Here is a 21,219-nt window from a genome sequence, read left to right on the forward strand (position 1 = left end):
TATAGACTGTAAAATAATTTATGTAACGTCTATATGAATTTTAAAAAGATGCAAATTCTCCTAATCATGTGTCGTGAAACAGCACACTATTGGCTGGAGGTTTGGGTGTAGCCAATAAAGCCCGGTTCACACTACTACGATTTTAGGCTGGTTTTTCAGTCACCGACTGATCGCAGACAGAAACTGTGGTCGGAGGTAAATCGGCGATCACTCGTCGCTCGCTCAGTCGTGTAGTGTGAACTGCTGAAAAACGCTCGTCGAGCCGTCGCCGACTGGTCGCCGACTGGTCGCAGACGACTGGCAGATATCTAGCATGTTTAATATCTAGCAGTCGGCGACTCAGAGTCGGCAGAAGCGTCTAGCTACAGCCAATGGGAACGCGGAGAGAGAACCGCGGCACCGCTGAAGATATCTCTGAAGAATGTAAAAAACTTTCAAGAATACTTTCAAAACAGTAACCCAGCAAACACACAAAATCCTCACCTTTCTTACAACTTTACTACAACACTGTGTTTAAGTTATTGTGACAGCACTGGAGAAATAGTGCGATTGATTATATTTATGTTCACTTGGGACTATGGAGTGTTTAAACGGTAAAAAAATAATAATAACGAAAATGTGGAGTACATGTACATTGTTTTTTTTCTCTTCTACGTGGTGTTGCTGGTTCTCGCGAGAGTTTCATTTTCGTGTTCTCGCGTTTTTGGACGGCAGCCAGATGAGTCGGCGATTCCCCAGTCGTGTAATTCGTGAGCCCGCGTCGCCGATCAGTCATGTAGTGTGAAAGCCACAACAACTGAAAGACTCGCGATTACAGCACGACCAGTCATGTAGTGCGGACGGCACAAAAACCTGACGACTGAAAAGTCGTGTAGTGTGAACCAGGCTTAAGAGAGCGCTATTCTATAGCTAGAGAGCGATATTATATTTAGCTGCTGCCCATGAGGCACCAGAACAGGCTCATGCAGTTTTTTGCATACCACTTTGTCCACTCTTCGCCAAGATCTTATGATCTTAAGCGAATCTTATGATCTTAAGCGAATCTTAAGATCTTATGATCTTAAGATGCTGCCAGACACCCTGGCTCGTCAAACATAGGTTTGTTTAGGCATTTTTGCAGTAAAATATTAAAGCTTCTTTGCTCTTTGCAGGTCTTCTAGGTACATAACCCTGTAAATTCTGGGGTTTTACTGTATGTGAAAGTATTAGATGCGTAATGGAGGTCAGCAGTAATGTAATACAGTGTTTTTTTCAGGTGAAGGCAGATCAGTGTCCACCTCAGGTGACTGTCATCAGGATTTCCTTGATAACTACAGAAAATAAGGTTTTTATAATTTCTTCTTTTTTTGGGTTCTCCATAAAGTTGTTTCTTTGTTTAAGGTTTAAGCCTAAACAGTACAACTTAAGTCACACACAAACTATTTCTTTGTATTTGTCTTTATATACAGACCTTTGATGGAAGAATTCAGAAGAGATGTCTGCAGATATAATTCTTCAACTTGTGGCATCAAGTGTCCCAGGTGCCCTCACCCAACATCCATGTCAGTCCTGTATATGTTTTGTCATTACTCCCCCACCCACTACACACACACACACAAAGTTGCAACCAAACCAGAGACTTTCCTCCCTTAACGAATGTCTAAGCCATTTCATCCATCCTGGCACAATACCATATGTGTAGGCCTGCAGATGATCATGGTTGAGGAACTTGGTGCCCCTTTCATGATGGACATTGCCTAGTACTGGGCCAAGGCATGAGTAAGGGACCTTTATGGGGAGGCTGCAGCTTTGGACACTGGCCCTTCGTCATGCTGTCCTTTATGGATACCAGGTCTCCAGGTCTTGATAGGTCTGCTCTTTCACATGAAGGTCATGATCTTTTCTGCTTCATCTGTGCAGCCAGCAGATGTTTCCTTGCCATCTCATGTGTTCCAACTTCTCTTTAAACTGCAAAGGGGATCTGCCTGTTGGGCCCACAGCCTTATTTACTTGTTTTATTAAATATATTAAATTTACTTGTAAATTTATTAAATATATTAAATTTACTTGTAAATCAAATATATTTGATTTACTTGACACTGGGGACACTTTTGAATAAAGTGCCATCCCATCCCATGACAGAAGAAGTGTTATCGGGCTCTGTGCTGTGTTTAACTGATGTCAAGGGGACTGGACAGTGGAGTTGTGGAAGGGCCCTGGTATAACTTTTCCAGTAGTATTGGAGAACTCCTCCATGCCACTCCATTGGGGGCTACACAGCCAATACTTCCTGATGGCTGGGCTCCTAAGGTCAACTTGCTCTTGTACAGGGATATCTTTCATGTCCATCAAGTGGTGGCGAAGCCCCAAGCATGGATCCTGGATTTGCTTATCCTCCAGCTCTTGCTTACTGTACTGGGACATTCAGTTGTCTAGAGGTCCCGCAAACTGCTGACCATTAGGGTTCTGGGAGCTGAAGCTAAGCTAATAACTGCTTGGATCTCATTGTACATTGCCACATGTATGATGGCAAGGGGCACCACATCATTCACATCAACTCCAAATCTAGCCCACTGCTGCTGTAGCATCTGGCAATGAGCACGTTAGGATTAAAATATCATATCTATCCACTATCATAGCCTTGAGACAACATCCTTAAGGGCCAGAGAGGAACTGGCATTTGGAGTAGCTTCACTCTGTTTAAAGAAACTTTCCAAGGACATCTTGACTTTCTTTGCCTGAGATGTGTGTGCTACTTTGGCCTCCACTTCAGTTCTGCAGCTTCATGTCTCCTGGTATTGCAGCATCTGTTAGTATAGCCTTGACTTGAGGCTTGTGATCTGCAGTGAAGTAGTCCATCTTGAACCAGGGGTCCAAACAAGATGCAATATCAAGCAGCTCCTAAGTAGCTTAATCTTTATACTTCTCATTGATGTAGTTCGAAATCGTGTTCTTCAGCTTCTTGGTCAGGTCTGTCTTCCTCTTGCTTAAGAAACATTGAGGTCTTGAAGAGGTTAAGAACTGGCTTTACACAGGAGACACTAACGTAGTCTTCCCCTGTAAACTCCAGCAGTGGGCCCAGTGTCTTGCTGTCTTGAATACTCATTGAAAAAGGAAGTTGACATTTTATTTGATTATTCGCATATTTACTCTTTACCCTGTATGGAAACCTTTTGAAGTGGTTGAATGCAAGCAGCTGGGAGTTCAGCTTAAGATCATATCATATTTGATGATCCAATGTTCTGTGACTCCAAGAAAGCCTGTGGGCTGACCATATATCTACAGGCAACGCCACCTTATCCGATACTGCTAGTTTTTCAGCTTAATCTTCCACCAGACTGTCATGCTTTGAAGTAATTGTTGTTCGTCTCACTGGACAGTACTTGTTGTCCACTGTTGACAAAGTATGAAAGCCTTGATGTTCAATGATGAACAATGTAATGTTGCAATTTATAATGAGATGTTACAGTATTGTTTGTAATGGCTTTCTGCTGGGGATGGTTGCAGTTGTATATTTGCACACTCCTCGATTCAATGAATTGAGAGATTGGAGGCTGATTGAGATCAAAAGTTGCTTTGGTATGGATGTACTCTTCATATCTGTAGATATTAAAAAGAGAGATTTATTTAGCCCACATTATGATCTTATGATCATATCACATGATAGAAATATTGTTTAGATCTATGAATGCAAGAATCCTAAAAGATTAATTTAATGTTAATCATGGAACCGCAGACAATATAGCAGGACTAAATCAGGAAGTCTGTTCTGGTCTTGATTTGGTGGTTTTTAGATGCACTCAAATTTTCATACATGAAAACAATTTTTTTATATGCAATGTGAGATAGTAGCATTTGAAACAACTGGTCACAACATTCCTGTTACATAGCACGCGTCAAGGGAACAGAGGTGGACACATGCAGAGTAGAGGGGACTTTATAAATAGACTTGTACAACTCACATTAACAATTTTACATATCGAAACAGAACATCTAGACAACGTGAGGACAGTGATGCATGATGACAAAATTGGAACTAAACAAGACAAACTAAACGTTTGTTAAGATTAAACTGAAAACACCACTAGGGGACGGACACAAATGCAGAGAAGAGCGAGATTTATTAAAGGGAATGCCATACTCATCGTCAGATAACCAGTCCGGGTCCATAACGGGAGGGCAGTCAGAAAAACAAGCGTACACAGGCATAACGAAAGGAAACACGGGGAGTAGGCAACGGATCAAAAACAAGAAACACAATACGGGCAGTCACAAGGATAAAACATCCAAACATTCAAAACAACCGACAAGGGACAAGAGACACTCAGGGACTATATATACACAGGACTTTAAACAGGGAACAGGTGAGGGCAATGACACGGGGGTGTGGTAACAAACGAGGAATCACGGAGACAAACGAGCTGGGCGGGATAAACAGGCAGGGAACACAGACATGAGGGAACCCAGAGTGACAGCTACGAGAGGGGGCGTAGCCCTACGTGACACTACACCTATAGAATCACAGCCAAACTAACCAAAGACAAGAATCGAGAGAGATAACAGAACTAACTGAATGGCACCAGAAAACTAGACACATACCGAATGACAGAACCATGCATATAACCAAGAACAAAGCAACGTAATTAACCACAAAAACAGAAAACAAAGGATATAAATACCATTACTAATGAAAACTAAACAAGACACAGCTGAAAAGAAGGGGCATTAACAAAACAAACAACGAACAAACTGAACGTAAACTTAATTGACACGGAAGGCAGAGTAGTTTTAAATAAATTTAAGTTTAACATTTCTGAAAGCCCCATAGAAATGAATAGCGGAATGTTCAGAATGTCAAACTATAACTGCCAGTTACTATGTGTGCCATCATTCAAAATGATCAAAAATCTCCTGTATAAACTGCTATGAAATCCTTCAACCTTCACCTAGAAGTTCCATTTAAATAGCAGAGAAACTTGTCCTTTCAATTAATTCAATTTGATCAATTAATTTTAGAGTTATGTGCATTTGTTTGGCTACAGGCACAGAAAACTGCTCCACTAGCTCCCATGTAAATTTCTAAATTGGCTTTTTCACAATTTGAAAATGAAATGAAAAAAAATATGTGCCATATTTTGTCAATTGTGATTTTTACACCCCAATCGAAATTTGTCCTCCGCTTTTAACCCATCTGTGCAGTCAGAACACACACACACACTAGTGATTACTAGGGGGCTGTGGATCAAACGTACCCAGAGCGGTGGGCAGCCCTAGCCCGGCGCCCGGGGAGCAGTTGGGGTTAGGTGCCTTGCTCAAGGGCACCTCAGTCATGGCCTGTCTGGGAATCGAACCCACGACCCTCCGGTCACAAGACCAGTTCCCTAACCGCCAGGCCATGACTGCCCCTGTGTTTAACTTATCATAAATCAGACAGTACTGGGTCGAACCACACACAATTACACAAAAATTAGCAAGGGGTCCTCTCTCACACAATCTCTTTGGTTAAGCAATAAGTTAAATATGTCCCAAACTACGAGTGTTTGTTCGGAGGGTGCAAATCATACTAAAACAAGGCAGGTACAGGAGGCTTCTGTGTAGAAGTAGCAGGTTTCATCCAGTGATGTGAGGCATAGGCTTAGCAATGTGCAGCATTGGACTGCACAACCTGTGGGCTTTAGTACTGTGCACTGTAGATGGGGAACAGGTGTCAGTACTGTGGTTATTGGGATCTAGGGACTAGTCTGGTGCGCGAGGGTGTGTGCTGCACGGGAGTGAGCGTGAGTGTCTGTGAGTAAGTGCTCCTCTAGTGGCTTCTAGGCCGACCCACCGTGACAAATGGGTTTTTGGTATTCTGAGCAAGTCAATAATAAGTCAAAAAAGCAAATTTTTACTGTTACTAAAATGTACAGTTTTGTATTCTTAATGAGAAATACAGTAAAGGACTGTTTTTTTACAACTTTCCTGTAAAAAAACGGTAAACAACTGCAGTTGATTTCCCATTATGTTGCTGTAAATTTAACAAATTTTCACTGTTACTAAAATTTATTTAAAAAATTAAAAATTAAAATTATTGAAAAAATACAGCATTCACAGTTTTGCAATACTTTACACTCAACTAATTTATTAAAAAATACATTATCAGTCTTTACAAAATCTACAAACTACAACAGAATGTGATTTGTGAATTTAGAACAGCAGCGTGTAATTGCAATGTGAAAAAAAAACACAGCTTCTTAATGCACTTTGCCTTTTATTTTAACATAATTTAAATTCTCTACATTCAAATAGTGCCTACTTTGTAAAAAAACAAACAAAAAACAACACAACCCTTTGACTGAAAATAGTGCAATAAAAGAACAAGGCATTCAGACTTGGTAATATTGACATGAAACTAGTCACAACATAACAGTTCCGATAATGAAACAACAGGAACAAACCAGACAAAGACAAACTTCAAGTCAAGTCAAGTGGCTTTTTATTGTCATTACATCTGAGTACAGGTACACAGTGTGACGAAATTTCGTTCCTCCGCAACCATGGTGCAACACAAGTCGACAGTACAACAGACAACATAAAGTGCAGCAGGGTAGTAGTTCAAGAATGTGCAAAATGTGCAGCATAGGGCATTCTCACAGCAAAACACTACAATAAATACAACAGGCCAGAGACAATTGAGACATGATGGTGTAAAGAGCTGGGACAGCGCAATGTGGTCTAAGTGGTGTCTGAGATGAGTGATATACTGTGTTATATGGGACATACATGAACACAGTGGTTCTGAGGTAGTTATTAGGTCCTGTGGGAGAGCAGCAAATATTTCTGGTGGGGGGTTCAGTGCAGTCTTTTTGTGCGTGTGTGGGGTCAGATCAGTGTTGGTGTGTGTCAGTTCCATATCTGGGAGTTGAGGAGCCTGACTGCCTGGTGAACGAAGTTATTACAGAGTCTGGAGGTGGAGGCTCGGATGCTCCTGTATCTTTTGCCGGACTGCATCAGAGTGAAGAGACCGTGTGATGAGTGGGTTGGGTCTTCCACAATGCTGGTGGCTTTGCGGATGCAGCGTGTGGTGTAGATGTCACTGATGGAGGGGAGAGAGACACCAATGATCTTCTCGGCTATCCTCACTATCCGCTGTAGGGTCTTGGGCTCCGAGATGTTGCAGCTCCCGAACCAGACGGTAATGCAGGTGCTCAGGATGCTCTTTACAGTCCCTCTGTAGAACATGGTGAGGATGGGAGGTGGAAGGTGTGCTCTCCTCGCTGTTGGACTTTCTTTGTTATGGAGCTGGTGTTGAGGGACCAGGTGAGGTGCATGAATAACAGCAATTCAGACTTTCTACCCTGTAAGAGAGAGAGAAAGGTTGTGAGGGAAAAAGAATTAAAGCAATGAGACAAGCTGGTGTCTTTGTGTGTGTGTGTGTGTGTGTGTGTGTGTGTGTGTGTGTGTGTGTGTGTGTGTGTAATGGGACTGAATAATCTCACCATTTCCCAGTGAAGTCCATCAGTCTTCTCCACCAAGTGAAGTCCACCAAGTCCCAGTGAAAGTCCATCAGTCTTCTCAGCAGAGTGGATACATGTGGGTTGACTGTTGTCATCTTTTTGCTGGTGGCTTTGCCAGTTTTCTTTTTTTTACAAGACTTTGCCCCGTCCAGCCTTGGTGCCTCGCTCAGGGTTTAAACCAATAAAGCGCCTGAAAAATAATAGTGTCTCTTCAGACAGTGTAAAACTCAAGTTGTGTAACTCACTTACATTAACAACACAACAAAAAGCAGAAAATGTTTTGTTCACAATAGCCTACCATTAAAGAGTTAAGAAACACTTGTTTTAGTGAAAAAATGGATGAATTCAAGAGTGCATGAGGCCTCTTCTTGGTATTCGAGATTGAAGATGTAGAAGATAGATTATAAGGCAGCAAGCCCTGTCAAGAAGGTGGGTTGGATACCCTCACATATTACATGGCCCTCAAAGCTGACCATCCAGCGCTGAATACAGTGTCCTGCTGTTCCACCTGAAACATGACAGAATTTTCCTGTCAGATTTTTTTGAAATACAGCAAATTACAACGTGTACCCTTGATAAATTGACACATGACATACATACACACACACAACACACACGTGTAGAGTGTATTTTTTCAATGGAAACTTACATCTGCATGAAGAACTAATCCTGTGGTGTTCTCTGAGAAATGAGCCATCAGAAGCTGTGTGACATTTTCGAAAGGTCCTTTTGCAATTAGGGATACAACACTGGAGTTTTAAATTGTGCATATTTCTGTGAATTTTCATGTGTCTCACATAGGCAACTGAGCAGTTACACTGATGTGCACATATCTGACAAGAAAACATAATTGCAAACTCGACTGTTATGATTCAATAAATGTACTTACTAAAATAAATAAAAGTACTTACTGTGATCAGTAGCGCAGCATCAAATACTCTGCAGTACCTGTAATGTCAAAGAAATATGTCACACTCACCAAACATTGAATAGGTCAAATAATACTGCTATGGGCTGCCATAGATTCATTAATTAATGGCAAACATGGTAACAACAATGGTAATTAATACTAAACCACAATAGAAAAACAATCTTACACTGACTAGAAAAAATAGTGAGTTACAGTAAAGGAAATCTTCTTCAGCACTCAATTTCTGAACTAAAATTTAAAATCTGGAATACCACCCAATAATCAGCAGGAAAAGAAGTCTAATGTTGTGCGGTGTATTTACATCAATAAGCATCAATACGCTTCACAAATTCACTAATAAAATATGTGTGCCCACACATGTAGGAATCATCTGTGAAAATGTAGCTAGCTACTGAATCATTCTTCAACACACACATATTTAGTAGGCTGATAAAAACAAACTGAAAACTTTGCTAATATACTTTGCACCAATTTCCGAATATAATAAAACTGCTACTCACCAAATAACTTGCTAGATGGGGATGGATGCAGAGAGACACAGATCCATGTTCCCATGTGTAGCTTGGTTTAAACAATGCAATTTCCCACAATGCAAAAAATACAACATCATACTGTAATTTAGATGGTTTGGTTGAATGATTAGCGGTAAAGTGCTGTATTTTAGAAAACCAGTATAGTCCTGTTAAAAGAACAGTAAATTACCAATTTTCTGTTTGTATTAACAGTAGAGTGCTGTTTTCAAAAATAACAGGTTAATACTGTTGGAAATCTGCTGTAAATTAACAGCAATTTTTTACAGTGTACAAACCATCATTCACACACAGTCACTCTCACACACACATACATTCACACACTGTACACTACAATATCATCACATCATACACAACATCACATCAACACACCCCCATACACAATACACACCATTCACACTACACAACTTCTTACACACAGCATGCATTACCACACAGAGGCGGTCTTTGCATAGAGGCGTTGCTAGGCAATTGCCTTGGGCCCCTCCCACTGTAGGGCCCCCTTGTCTAGCTAAAGCCAGGTTCACACTACACGACTTTTCAGTCATCAGGTTTTTGTGCCGTTCGCACTACACGACTGGTTGTGCTGTAATCGCGAGTCTTTCAGTTGTTGTGGCTTTCACACTACATGACTGATCAGCGACGCGGGCTCACGAATTAAACGACTGGGGAATCACCGACTCATCTGGCTGCCGTCCAAAAACACGAGAACACGAAAATGAAACACTCGCGAGAACCAGCAACACCACGAAGAAGATAAAAACAATGTACATGTACTCCACGTTTTCGTTATTATTATTTTTTTACCGTTTAACCACTCCATAGTCCCAAATTGCCAGAATTATTTCATCTCTCCGTTGCAGTGAACATAGATATAGACAATCGCACTATTTCTCCAGTGCTGTCACAATAACTTAAACACAGTGTTGTAGTAAAGTTGTATGAAGCTAGACGCTGCTGTTGACTCACAGTCGCCGACTGGGCTAGATATGAAACATGCTAGATAATAAACATGCTAGATATCTGCCGGTCGTCTGCGATGAGTTGGCGACCACTCGGCGAGCATCTTTCAGCAGTTCACACTACACGATTGAGCGAGCGCCGAATGATCCCCGATTTGCCTCCGACCACAGTTTCTGTCAGCGATCTACAAAAACAGTCGGCGACTGAAAAACCAGCCTAAAATCTTGTAGTGTGAACCTGAACTTACTTCTCGTGTATTAATGTTGATGGGCCCCCTAGCTAAATTCGCCTTGAGCCCGCAAATTGCTAAGTCCGCCACTGTTACCACACACCATACACAGCTTAACACATACTAAATTTACACACATTACACTCTAGGCCACACCTTTTCAAATCTTATAGTATTTCCTTCAGGAAATGCTAATCTAGTTTAGCTTAAGATACGTTAAGATATGTTAACATTCATGTTTGCAAAAGTGACCTTTCTTGTTAACGTTTGATCAATTTGACAACACAATAGGCACTTTTACAGCGCATTTTATTGAGAATACATACATTAAGTTGCTTCTTTAAATGGTCCATCATAAGACCACCAAACAAGTTGCATGACACAAAGGGCATCCTAAATAACAACCTACAACTCAGATATGGGTATTTCTACCTCTTACCTATTTGTGGTGGTGAGTTTTTGTTTAATTATTTCAATAGCTTTTAAACGGTCTATCATAAGAACACAAAACTAGTTGTATTACATTAAGTGCATCCTACATAACAACCTACAACTCAGAGAAGGGTATTTATAGGTGCTGTTCATAAATTCGTTGAAAGGACTCGGTGTTAAATATCCCTAGTATTGCACCATTTGTAGGACAGGTGGGCACTACACAGCTTTGCATTGGGACACATCATCAGTTGTGTACCTGAGCATCACCGAGTGTTTCGGCCTCTTAACATAATACACCCTCTGCTGAGGCAGGCCCACCGCAGGTTGATCAGGCCTGGATGTGTGTCTCGCTGTTAGCTGTGCCTAGCAGCCCAGGTGGTATCGCCTCTTTTCAGCCATATTCAATGGCTTGTTTTCTCAGCAGTGTTTGCCAGTTCTTTGATGGCTTGTCTGTGCACCTGCCCCCTGACTCCTATCTCCCTAAGGAGCTTTGCTGTCATGCTTGCCACAAAGCCCCTGCAGCCGACCTCCACTGGGTGCACCCTAATCTTCCAGCCCCTGTCCTCTGCCTCAGCTGCAAGATTGAATTTGCGCAGCTTCTTGCTTTGAGTGTTGCTGGGGTTGTACACAGGGGGCAAGATGGGTCCTTCCCAAGCCACAGGTGCAGATTAGTAGGAGAGAGTAGAACTTCATATGTAGCTGGGATGATGAAGCTCAGCCGGTTGGATTCCACCCCCCAGAGCTCACTCCACGTTAGCTTCTTCCTCTCAACCCCTTCCCACTTCATCCAGCGACCCTGTTTAGCTTGGGCCACAGCTCTGGAGCGTCTGGCTGCTTCTTCTTGTTGCTGTACCTCCTCCACCATCAAGTTGCGACGCTCAGCTGTGGTTGCCTTCCGCCAGAGCGGTGTCATGGTCCCTAGGCCAAATCCTGCTCTTTCTTGTTGGACGTGGCCACTACGTCCCAGTGCTGGAGGGCAGACTTGGCCTGTGTCACTGCTGTGGCAGGGGATCCACTTCCTCTCAGTTGCTAAGGTAGGTACAACACCGCTGACCATAGGGTCCCGGGACTCATTAAGGGACATGTTCAGCCTCACTTTTGCACACTTAAACTCTTCCACCAGACTAGAGATGGGCAGTGACACACTGTAAAAAAAAAAAAATAGTAAAAAAACGGTAAACGACTGGCAGCAGCGGCTGCCAAACAAAAACTTTAATTTTAAAGTAAAAAACCCTGATTTAAATTAAGTGAAAAAACAATAAATTTACAGAAAAATTCATTAAACATTCTGCAGAGAAATACCATTATTTTACAGATTTTTCCTGGATTATTATGATTTAGCACTTTTAATAAAGTCACAGCACTAATATTTTTGCAGAGAAATATCGTTATTTTACAACTTTTCCCTGAATTATTACAATTAAGCACTTTCAATAAAGTGACAGTACTAAAAGTTTTGCAGAGAAATACCTTTATTTTACAACTTTTCCCTGAATTATTACAATTAAGCACTTTCAATAAAGTGACAGCACTAATAGTTTTGCAGAGAAATACCTTTATTTTACAACTTTTTCCTGAATTAGTACAATTAGGCACTTTCAATAAAGTGACAGCACAAAAAGTGCTCTTCGTGACTTCCAGGACAAACTCAAATGTGGAATGCAAACTGCAAAGTTATTTTATACAAATGAAAAAGTATATTATACTAATGTTGAGCACCTCAATGTCCTCTATCATAACTTTTAATCATTTAAATCCCCAGGACTGTACTCAGTGTCTTTCTCTATCACCAATATCAGTAGCCTGAACACAACTACAAACACATAACACTGATGTGACATGAAAGATACACTACTTCACATTTACATGTACACTGTAAAAAATCTTTGTTTGCTTATGTTCTGTGAATATAAAAATTTATGTGGGCAAAGCATGAAACATAAAAATAGTTACTCCAAAAACAAAAAACGAGTTGTGCCATCAGCTGCTGCATTTTTACCATTCAACTTAATATTTTGTGTTCAGTGAATGAGCATTATGGTTCTCAGTCAACACGTCAAGTCCAAAGTAAAAAACTGTGTTGGGCGAGCAATAGTGGTAGTGGTGAAACTAATGCGCATGCTCGAGAGAAGTTTTTCTTGGCGCCTTCTGCACCAAAACTAAAATGAAGACTCAGCGTTTCACCGTTTATCTAGAGGACTTCAAACGTTCACTGAGTGAAGTTAATGTGGATCTTTACTAAGCTAACACAACTAACTTGGTGGTGTTTGTTGAGTTTGAATTTGAACTAGGTCGTATTTCAACATATTTTCCAAACGTAGTTATCAAAACTAGAGCTAAGCCAACAAGTTGTTTTTCAGTGTTTAACTTTGCTATGAGTTTAGTAATGTTAGTGTTAATACTGTTGTGGTTGGCAAGGACAAGCTACCGATTAACGGTTACGCGTTAACTGTCCGTTTGGAATTTAACTTTACCTCACGTCGGCAAACTGTTAGCATGCGGACTAACGTTAGCTACCTAGCTAGCTAGAACTGTGTAGTAATTAAGCATTTGCTGAAGCCCAATCGATTTCTAATTAAGTACTTTTTTAGATACTTTTTCCAACCACATACAGCTCCGCGGTCAGTTCTCCCGTTTCCCTGGATGTGTGTTGTATGCGTGTTAGTGTCCCCCCTCCCTTAGAACCAGTGTGTTTTTGCCGTTAGCGTATTGCTAATAAATTAGCATTGAGCTAACGTTGGTGTCATGGCTCATTCTTGTCCTCCTGACTCGACGACGTTTCAATTTTTATTACATTTATACAGCCTGTTTCATAATATTTTTGACATTTTGGTTTACTTTTTGACATGCAAATAAAATGCACAATTACTTAATTATATTCTGTATATTTTGAATTTACTTCATAAAGCATAAAATGTATAGTTCAGGCAACTTGGATACTAATAAATAATTACCTGAACTAAACAATTGTAGCTGGAACAACATAAAACATTTTGTTGGACTCACTAGGTGTATTTGGTTAATATATAACATTTTGTTGGCTCAACTTATTTTCTTTAATTAGACTGAATTCTGTAGTTGTCAGCAGAACTTAAAATTTGCAATTTGCAGAGCTTAAATTAGACCAACTAAAAAAATTAGGTGCAACGGGTCACTAAGATTTTTTTAGTTGGTGAGACTTGAAATTTTTTACAGTGTAGGGCATTTAGCAGACGCTCTTATCCAGAGCGCCTTACGAAGTGCTTTGCCATCTGTTCACAGAATTAATTCTAAATAGTACATAGATATGTCAGAATTCAAGATACCCTTGAACCAGAATACTATTAAACTACAGAAATCAATGCAAATACCTAGAAGTACACAAAAACATAGGCTGAATATTGCTAAACTACAGAAATTAAAATGGATACTTACAAGAAATGCAAACTCACATGGGTACTATATCATACAATGGAAACAACTATGACAAGTGCTAGAGATTTAGTCTGTTTGAAGACTGCTAAGGACTCTGCAGTCTGGACAGTCAATGGAAGCTCATTCCACTATCTCGGCGCCAGGACAGGTCTTGAAGTTTGTTTTCCGTGAGACTTTAAGCATGGCGTTTTAAGCCAAGCCGTACTTGAGGTTCAAAGTACTCAAGGTTTGGATGGGGCTTTGACCATGGCCATCATGTAGGGAGGGGTTGGTCCATTTTTGGCTTTGCAAGCAAGCATCGAGGTTTTAGATCTGATGTATGCAGCTACTGGAAGGCAGTAAAGAGAATGTAGCACTGGAGTGACATGTGAACTTGGGGAGATTGAAGACCAGTTGTGCTGCTGCATTTTGGATCAGTTTGTAGAGGTCTGATGACCCATAGAGAAAGATCCGTAAGTAAGCAGTCGCAGTAGTCCAGCTTTGAGATGATGAGAGACTGTACAAGCACCTGGGTAGCTTCGTGTGAAAGAAAGGGTTGTATTCTCCGTATGTTGCAGAGAAGAAATCTGCAGGATCTGGTCATTGGCCTCTCAGAAGTGAAAAGCTGAAATCTGCCTGTTAAAAAGTTGCAGACAAAATCCAAAGTTAGCTGCTGTTAATTTTGTGCCAATAACATTACAAATATTATAGTTCTTATGAGCTGAAATATTTACCATGATTTGGTATAAATGATAAGTCTTTGAATCATCATTTACTTGGTTAGATTCTGAATCTTTGCAGGTAGAAAATTTATTGATATTGAAATTACTACTCAAAGTTCATCCTTGGAAAACAATTGATGTCTAGGGGTACAAGTGTGCAGGTTAACAAAGCTCTTTTTCAAAGAGACAAAAATGTGATACGTTCACCTTATCGGAGTCCCTTTGAAAACCTACAGAGCTTTGTTAAGCTTATACATCTGGACATCAGTTTTCATCCAAGAATGAAAACTGCAAAGCCATTTCAAAAAGGGATCAGACTTCTGTTATGTTGAATCATGACAATGACGTCTGTGAATTAGCATTTAATCTTGGAAAACACATAAACAGTGAAGAGGGATTCAGGAGGTGGCAGATCCTGAAGATCCAGTGTAGTTTTGCAGCAGGGAGAGTCACTCACCTCAACATAATGGTCAGATTGATTTGTACTGTGAGCTAGGCTGTGATGCTCCTGCTCTGGGCTGTGTAGCGCTCCTGCTCTGGGCTGTGTAGCGCTCCTGCTCTGGGCTGTGTTGCGCTCCTGCTCTGGGCTGTGTTACGCTCCTGCTCTGGGCTGTGTTACGCTCCTGCTCTGGGCTGTGTAGCGCTCCTGCTCTGGGCTGTGTTGCGCTCCTGCTCTGGGCTGTGTTACGCTCCTGCTCTGGGCTGTGTTGCGCTCCTGCTCTGGGCTGTGTTGCGCTCCTGCTCTGGGCTGTGTTGCGCTCCTGCTCTGGGCTGTGTTGCGCTCCTGCTCTGGGCTGTGTTGCGCTCCTGCTCTGGGCTGTGTTGCACTCCTGCTCTTGGCTGTGTTGCACTCTAGCTCTGTACAGTAAACAAAATGTAGGCCAAACTTGGTGCATATTATTTTTTTGCTTTACATATTTAACATATGAGAAAGCATATTTATTCCCTAAGGGTTAAAATGCAATGGACAAAATCTTCACAATGATCCCAATAATAGTGTTTTAATTTTTTACACAAACCATACCTGGTCTTCACCCTTTCTTTCTTCAGTGCAGATCTGCATTAGCTTAACTGAGAAGTGGTCCAGCAGCAACATGAATTTTAATTGCATAGGATTTTCTCCATTAATCTGGAAAGGTTTTGACAAAAAAATGCTGCAGTTTTAAGTATATTCATATTCATTATATATTGTAACGGTGTCGAGTCAGAAGGACCAGAATGAGTCATGACACCAATGTTAGCGAACTGTTATTTTATAAGCAACACGCTAAGAGCATAAACAAGTGCCAAATACACTGATTCTAAGGGGAAAAGGGAGGGGGAACACTAACACACACTAACACACATACAACACACATCCAGGGAAACAGGGAACTCACCGCGGGGCCGAACAGTGACCGAATTAAAGTATTTTAAAGCATCGGAAAATATTAGATATTAATATTTTATTGTTTTCATCTTTATCAAATGAAACATTCAAGTGAAATGTGTTTTTAGACTGGGCTAACTAGCTAGTTAACTAGCTAACGTTGGCTTACATAGGGTGACCAAACGTCCGTATTTCCTGGGACATGTCCGTATTTCACGTCCTGTCCCGGGCGTCCCGGGATATTTTTTAAAACTGTGGAAATGTCCTGGTTTTTAAATTACGTTAATCGGGCCATTAATTCTACAGGCACTAGGACCCTGAGCACGGCACTGTATGACATGGAATCCCTGAGCCTCATCAGTTGAGCCTCATCATACTCAACTGGCGGAGAACCAACAACTTACGTTCGCCACCCCCCGCTCGACAACTTACGTTTTTCTCGACAATTTTACAAAGTTTTGCATTCAATTGGAAAAAATTTTAAAATACATTAAATATTTACAGTTATTTTCCAAAAAATTAGGATTTTTTTTTACAGTGCAGGGCTCCTCTGCAGTACAGTCCGATACTGCTGATGCACTTCGGAAGTCCAAGCCATTTTCTCACATATGAGTTCACTAGTCTTTCCAAGCAATTGGCATGGGTGAGTGAGACCTCATACATGGTTAGTGGCCACAGCAGCCTGGGTAGCAGCCCAAACTGGCAGTGCTGTGTTGTTTATTTGCTTAAGGCCATTAGTCACATCCTGCCGAAGTTGCTGGAGTTGCTGAGTGTCTTTGAGGTCTGCAGTATACCACCGCTCAAGGTTCTTGATGGGCTTCTCGAGGACTGTTGGGATTGGTTCCTCGCTGATGCAGAAACGCTCGCCTATTAGATGGCCTTTTACGATGGAGATGCTACATGACTTGCTTGACTTGAATTGTATCCTTGCCCATTGGATGTTTTCTTGGAGTTTGTGGAGCAATCATCTGGCGCAAGGTTTTGTTGTGGCGATGATGGTCATGTTGTCCATGTAGGCTCTTACTGGTGGAAGACGCAGGCTGGTTCTCTCGCCTCCCACCACCCAACGTGATGCCTGTATAATTAGTTCCATGGCATGTGCAGTCTGCCATGATGCCAATTTCCAGATGCTGCCAGGCAGTGGTGGTGTTTACAACCGTTATACAGAACTGGATATCCTGAAAGTAGCCCCTGACCAGATTGGTGTTGTGCTATGGTACCCCAAAGTTGCTGAAGGCAATCCACAAGATGTTGTGAGGGACCAAACCAAAGGCATTTGGAATATAATGAAAAAGATTATTTATTTCAGTAATTCCATTCAAAAGGTGAAACCTGTATATTATACTCATTCATTACATACATATATTTAAAGTGTTTATTTCTTTCTTTATTTATTTTATTTCTTTACAACTAATGAAAAATCCAAATTACTGGTGGTGGTGAGTTTTTATCTAATAACAGTGGGGAACCGTCAGGGCCCTCTACGCCCTCTCGGAGGGCCTAAAATATTCTTAAAACAATATATATATATATGTGTATATATAAAATTATCCAATTTCATTTTATCTACTTACAGTTTGACAATCAACATCTAAACAATTACAAAAATATAAGCAAACAAATTATTCAACCGTATCTATTCAATCTGTGTTGGAACGTGAGGGGTTAAGTGGAAGCCTGTGAGCCTGTGTCTCCCCCTATCAGGACTGTGATGCCTCCGCAGAATGTTGGTGATTGGTGGTCCCGCTGTTCGTTTACAGAGGGCCAGGCAGTTATAATTCAGTGCAATATCAGTTTCAAATGACAATAAAATTGACCAATCATATCTCCCCTCTGAGTGGGCGGGCTTAACTGTATGATAATTTCTGCCCGCTGTGAGGATGCTAGCTAGCGTTACCGTAGCACCGCTAGCTAGTTTCGATTCATTCCTTTGATGCCCTCGTGTGCATCGTTTACATATTCCGCTTCCGAGGAACGTGGAACTGTGGAACCTTATTTTGTTTGGAACCTTATTTTGCTATCAAAGTTATCAAGTACAGATATTATTGTTTATTGCGTTTCTAAAGCTGTACTGTCGTCTCATTTTTAAATTAATCTTTATTGCAGTTAATTAGGAGAGGAAACAATTGTTTTTTGCCCAGATTTAATGGTCACGGTTCGCTACTGTCTAATAATGTGTAAAACAACTTTGTGTAAAAATACGATTGTTATTTAGGATGCACTTTGTGTAATACAAATTGTTTGATGGTCTTTGAAACTATTGAAATTATTGCACAAAAAAAAGCTCAGTGCTCTGGGGCTTACGACCGCCACTTGCATCCGTGTTAATCGTGTTAAGGTTATTTGTAGACGGTGCCTTAGACGCGGTCATAATAGTACATTTTAAATAACATGTTGTCTACAACTTAAAATATGTCTATTCCTGGCGTAAACATAGTTGTAGGTTTTTGTTTTGTTTGCCAGAAATGAGAATTTGCATATTTTGCCACTTTTGCTAATACTGTCAAAGTTATTGAAGAAAGAATTCCAAATATGCGAATATGCGAACGTGAATCCAACATTACCGAAGTGTTCCAGTATCCGGATGTAAGCATTCAATTTTGACTGATGCCTCGAATTAGTTATCGCTACGCAACCGTTAGTTATATATTGATTTGCACAGTGTTTTCGTACATCGAGGTAGCAGCTACGTCTGAATTACTAGAAATATAAAAAGAAATTAAAATTGAAGTTAAACGGAGGCATATTTGCATGCGAATTTACCGATGTTCAAACGGTCCGGAACGGAACGATATCTGAATCTATAATCTTGTTTTAATGCTAGATTAAAGTAACACATTCAAATTTCTGGTATTCCACGACCTTGTGATCGAAGTCTGATTTTCCATGGATCACAGTAACGCCATGGTGCTTTTTCTTCCTATTTATCTGGCATCGGCGGGTAAGTTAAAATATTACCACACCTGATCTTACCGTGGTAAAGTTAGCTTAGGGTTCATATTCGCCAGACATTCACGAAAGAATGAGCTCGTTATAAAAAAAACAAAACAAAAAACAGATAGTGTATGATAAATACCTGTTATGCAATTTATTCTCACACAATGGCTTTGAATCAAGATTGATTTAGAAGATGTGAAAAGATCACATGTATGAATTAACCACGAGTTCAAGCTAGTCGATAAGCGCTTCAGTGCTAAGACGTCTTTTCAAAATGAAAGTCAAAGGGTGCAACTTTTAAACATGTGGACCTATAAACACAAAGGTATCAATCACATACAAGGAGCAATGCATTTGATAGGGACTTGGATATTTCCGCATGATAATGATTGAGCCGCGACCATTTTTTTCCGGTATTAACACGGAAAGGCATCGGCATCTTACGTAAAGGTTACGCTGGCATATGCCATTGACATCGGCATCTCACGTACAGATGTCAGTGGCATGTGCCATTGACATCGGCATCTTACGTACAGATGTCAGTGGCATATGCCACTGTTATCGGCACAGGTGACAGTGGCACATGACACTCACATCGACATCTTACGTTTAGGTGTGACGTCGACATATAACGTATGAAAACGTTCTGAAAAACTTCGGTAAAGTTGGTTTCACATTCGCACATTCGGAATTATTTCGGAAGATTAGTAAAAGTGCCAAATATGTAAATTTTTATTTCTGGCAACAAAAACAAACACATACAACTTTGTTTAAGTCAGAAACAGACGAATTTTAAATAGTAGACAACACGTTTTAAATGCACTACTTTCGCCGCTGCAACGAGGAGGGTACGGCTCGAGAAAAGAGACCACCTCCCCGTGGCTGCGTGTGCGTGGCTGCCTGGCCATGGCACAAACGCGTTCCTGATCTCGCGCATGCTCGTTCGTGTCCAAAACGATGGCCGAGTAACTAGTATATGTAGTTATTTATGTAGAAACGGTAAATTTGCATTTATTACTTTTATTTAGAAATTCCTATCACGCGATACTATAACGGAACTTCACCAGCGCGGTGCAGCCAGGATGAGAGAGCCATGGTGAGAGAGTCTCCGGCTGTTTCTCAATTCAGGGGCTGCAGCCTACGTAGACCGCGTAGACCACAGCCCACGGTGGCCACACACTTCGAAGGCCGGGTAGGCTGCATCTCACGGCTGTTAAATGAGACAGTCTAGTCTTCGCAAGACGTATGTTTGCGTGACCACGCTCTGCCCCGTTTCATACGTTACATACGTGTTAGCGCGCTGTCCGACAAATATCACATCACCCACAAATGCATAAAAGAAAATGCGTTGAACATGTATTCACGTTTGACGGGAAGTATAACTTCATAACAAAATTCAATGTATTTTTATAAACGTTACTTTTACGTTACTTTTACGTATAAACGTTTAGTAAATACTCAAAGCACATGTTTACCTGCAATATCATGAATAACTGGCATGTTATTTAGCATCTCATTGCAGTATAAATGTCCATATTTAAAAAATACCAACATTTAAAAACGAATTCTTCGGCCCGTACACTAGACTCCGCCTGTTTATTGTTCATAGAGCAATGAATCCTGGGATATGGTGGGATGCGAAGGATACTCAGATGCATCCTTCGTTTTCGGGGTTTTGAAGGCTACATTCGTCGGCCGCATAAGAAGGAGTCCACGAATTGGGACAGCCTCGTCGCGGCGCAGTGACGTAACCGGCCTACAAATGCGCACTTCGTGGGCTGCAGCCCCTGAATTGAGAAACAGCCTCCCAGTCTCGCGCCGTATACTCTTGGCTGCAACGCCTTGTGGCCTCCAGGCACCGTCTACAAATGACCTTAACAGGACGAAAGTGGAGGTCATAAAGGCTCCAGAGCACTGCGCATTCTTTTTTTTTTTTTTTTGCAATAATTTCAATAGCTTTTAAACGGTCCTTAAACCTGTACAGTTTAAGGTAGTTTTTTAAGGCTTCCAAGACAACGTGTTGGTCCGATGAACCACGATAACGGCGGGCATGGACTAGCCACATGCTAAAACTAGCCAGAGCTTTTACTTTTCATTGTGGCATGTTTTCATCACATCAGTGTTTAAATCAATCTCGTAATCATTACATTTAAAGGAGACATTTATGTCAGAAATACCGTACGGTGAAAAGCAATACCTCTGTGCCGTGATTACATTTCGAGCTGTATTATATTC

At 41.0% G+C, this 21,219-nt stretch overlaps 1 protein-coding gene and 2 long non-coding RNA genes across 12 annotated transcripts in view; 1 reads left to right on the plus strand and 2 right to left on the minus strand.

Moving 5' to 3' along the window:
- LOC143510015 (BOLA class I histocompatibility antigen, alpha chain BL3-7-like) overlaps positions 1-21,219 on the plus strand; it is a 62,249-nt gene that overhangs the window by 25,433 nt on the left and 15,597 nt on the right. For 3 of the 10 annotated variants that reach the window (XM_076998971.1, XM_076998972.1, XM_076998973.1), the window contains 2 exons: positions 1,256-1,324; positions 1,449-1,541. The exons of 4 other annotated variants lie outside the window; for them this stretch is intronic. In XM_076998971.1, the coding sequence (XP_076855086.1) occupies positions 1,475-1,541 (67 nt within the window). In that variant the 5' untranslated portion in view covers positions 1,256-1,324; positions 1,449-1,474. Of the gene's footprint in view, positions 1-1,255; positions 1,325-1,448; positions 1,542-18,639; positions 18,989-21,219 lie in introns of those variants that run through there. 3 more of the 10 variants (XM_076998977.1, XM_076998976.1, XM_076998975.1) reach the window with 3 other exon arrangements.
- LOC143510020 (uncharacterized) lies at positions 6,557-8,255 on the minus strand. The gene is made up of 3 exons (XR_013129868.1): positions 8,125-8,255; positions 7,458-7,983; positions 6,557-7,316 (listed from the first exon to the last, which is right to left on the minus strand). It is a non-coding gene; the product is annotated as an uncharacterized LOC143510020 (long non-coding RNA).
- Positions 12,029-20,825, minus strand: LOC143510019 (uncharacterized). The gene is made up of 4 exons (XR_013129867.1): positions 20,460-20,825; positions 15,703-15,807; positions 15,136-15,536; positions 12,029-14,592 (listed from the first exon to the last, which is right to left on the minus strand). It is a non-coding gene; the product is annotated as an uncharacterized LOC143510019 (long non-coding RNA).

The sequence above is a fragment of the Brachyhypopomus gauderio genome, chromosome 3, assembly GCF_052324685.1.
Source record: "Brachyhypopomus gauderio isolate BG-103 chromosome 3, BGAUD_0.2, whole genome shotgun sequence".
In the NCBI taxonomy this organism is placed as follows: domain Eukaryota; kingdom Metazoa; phylum Chordata; class Actinopteri; order Gymnotiformes; family Hypopomidae; genus Brachyhypopomus; species Brachyhypopomus gauderio.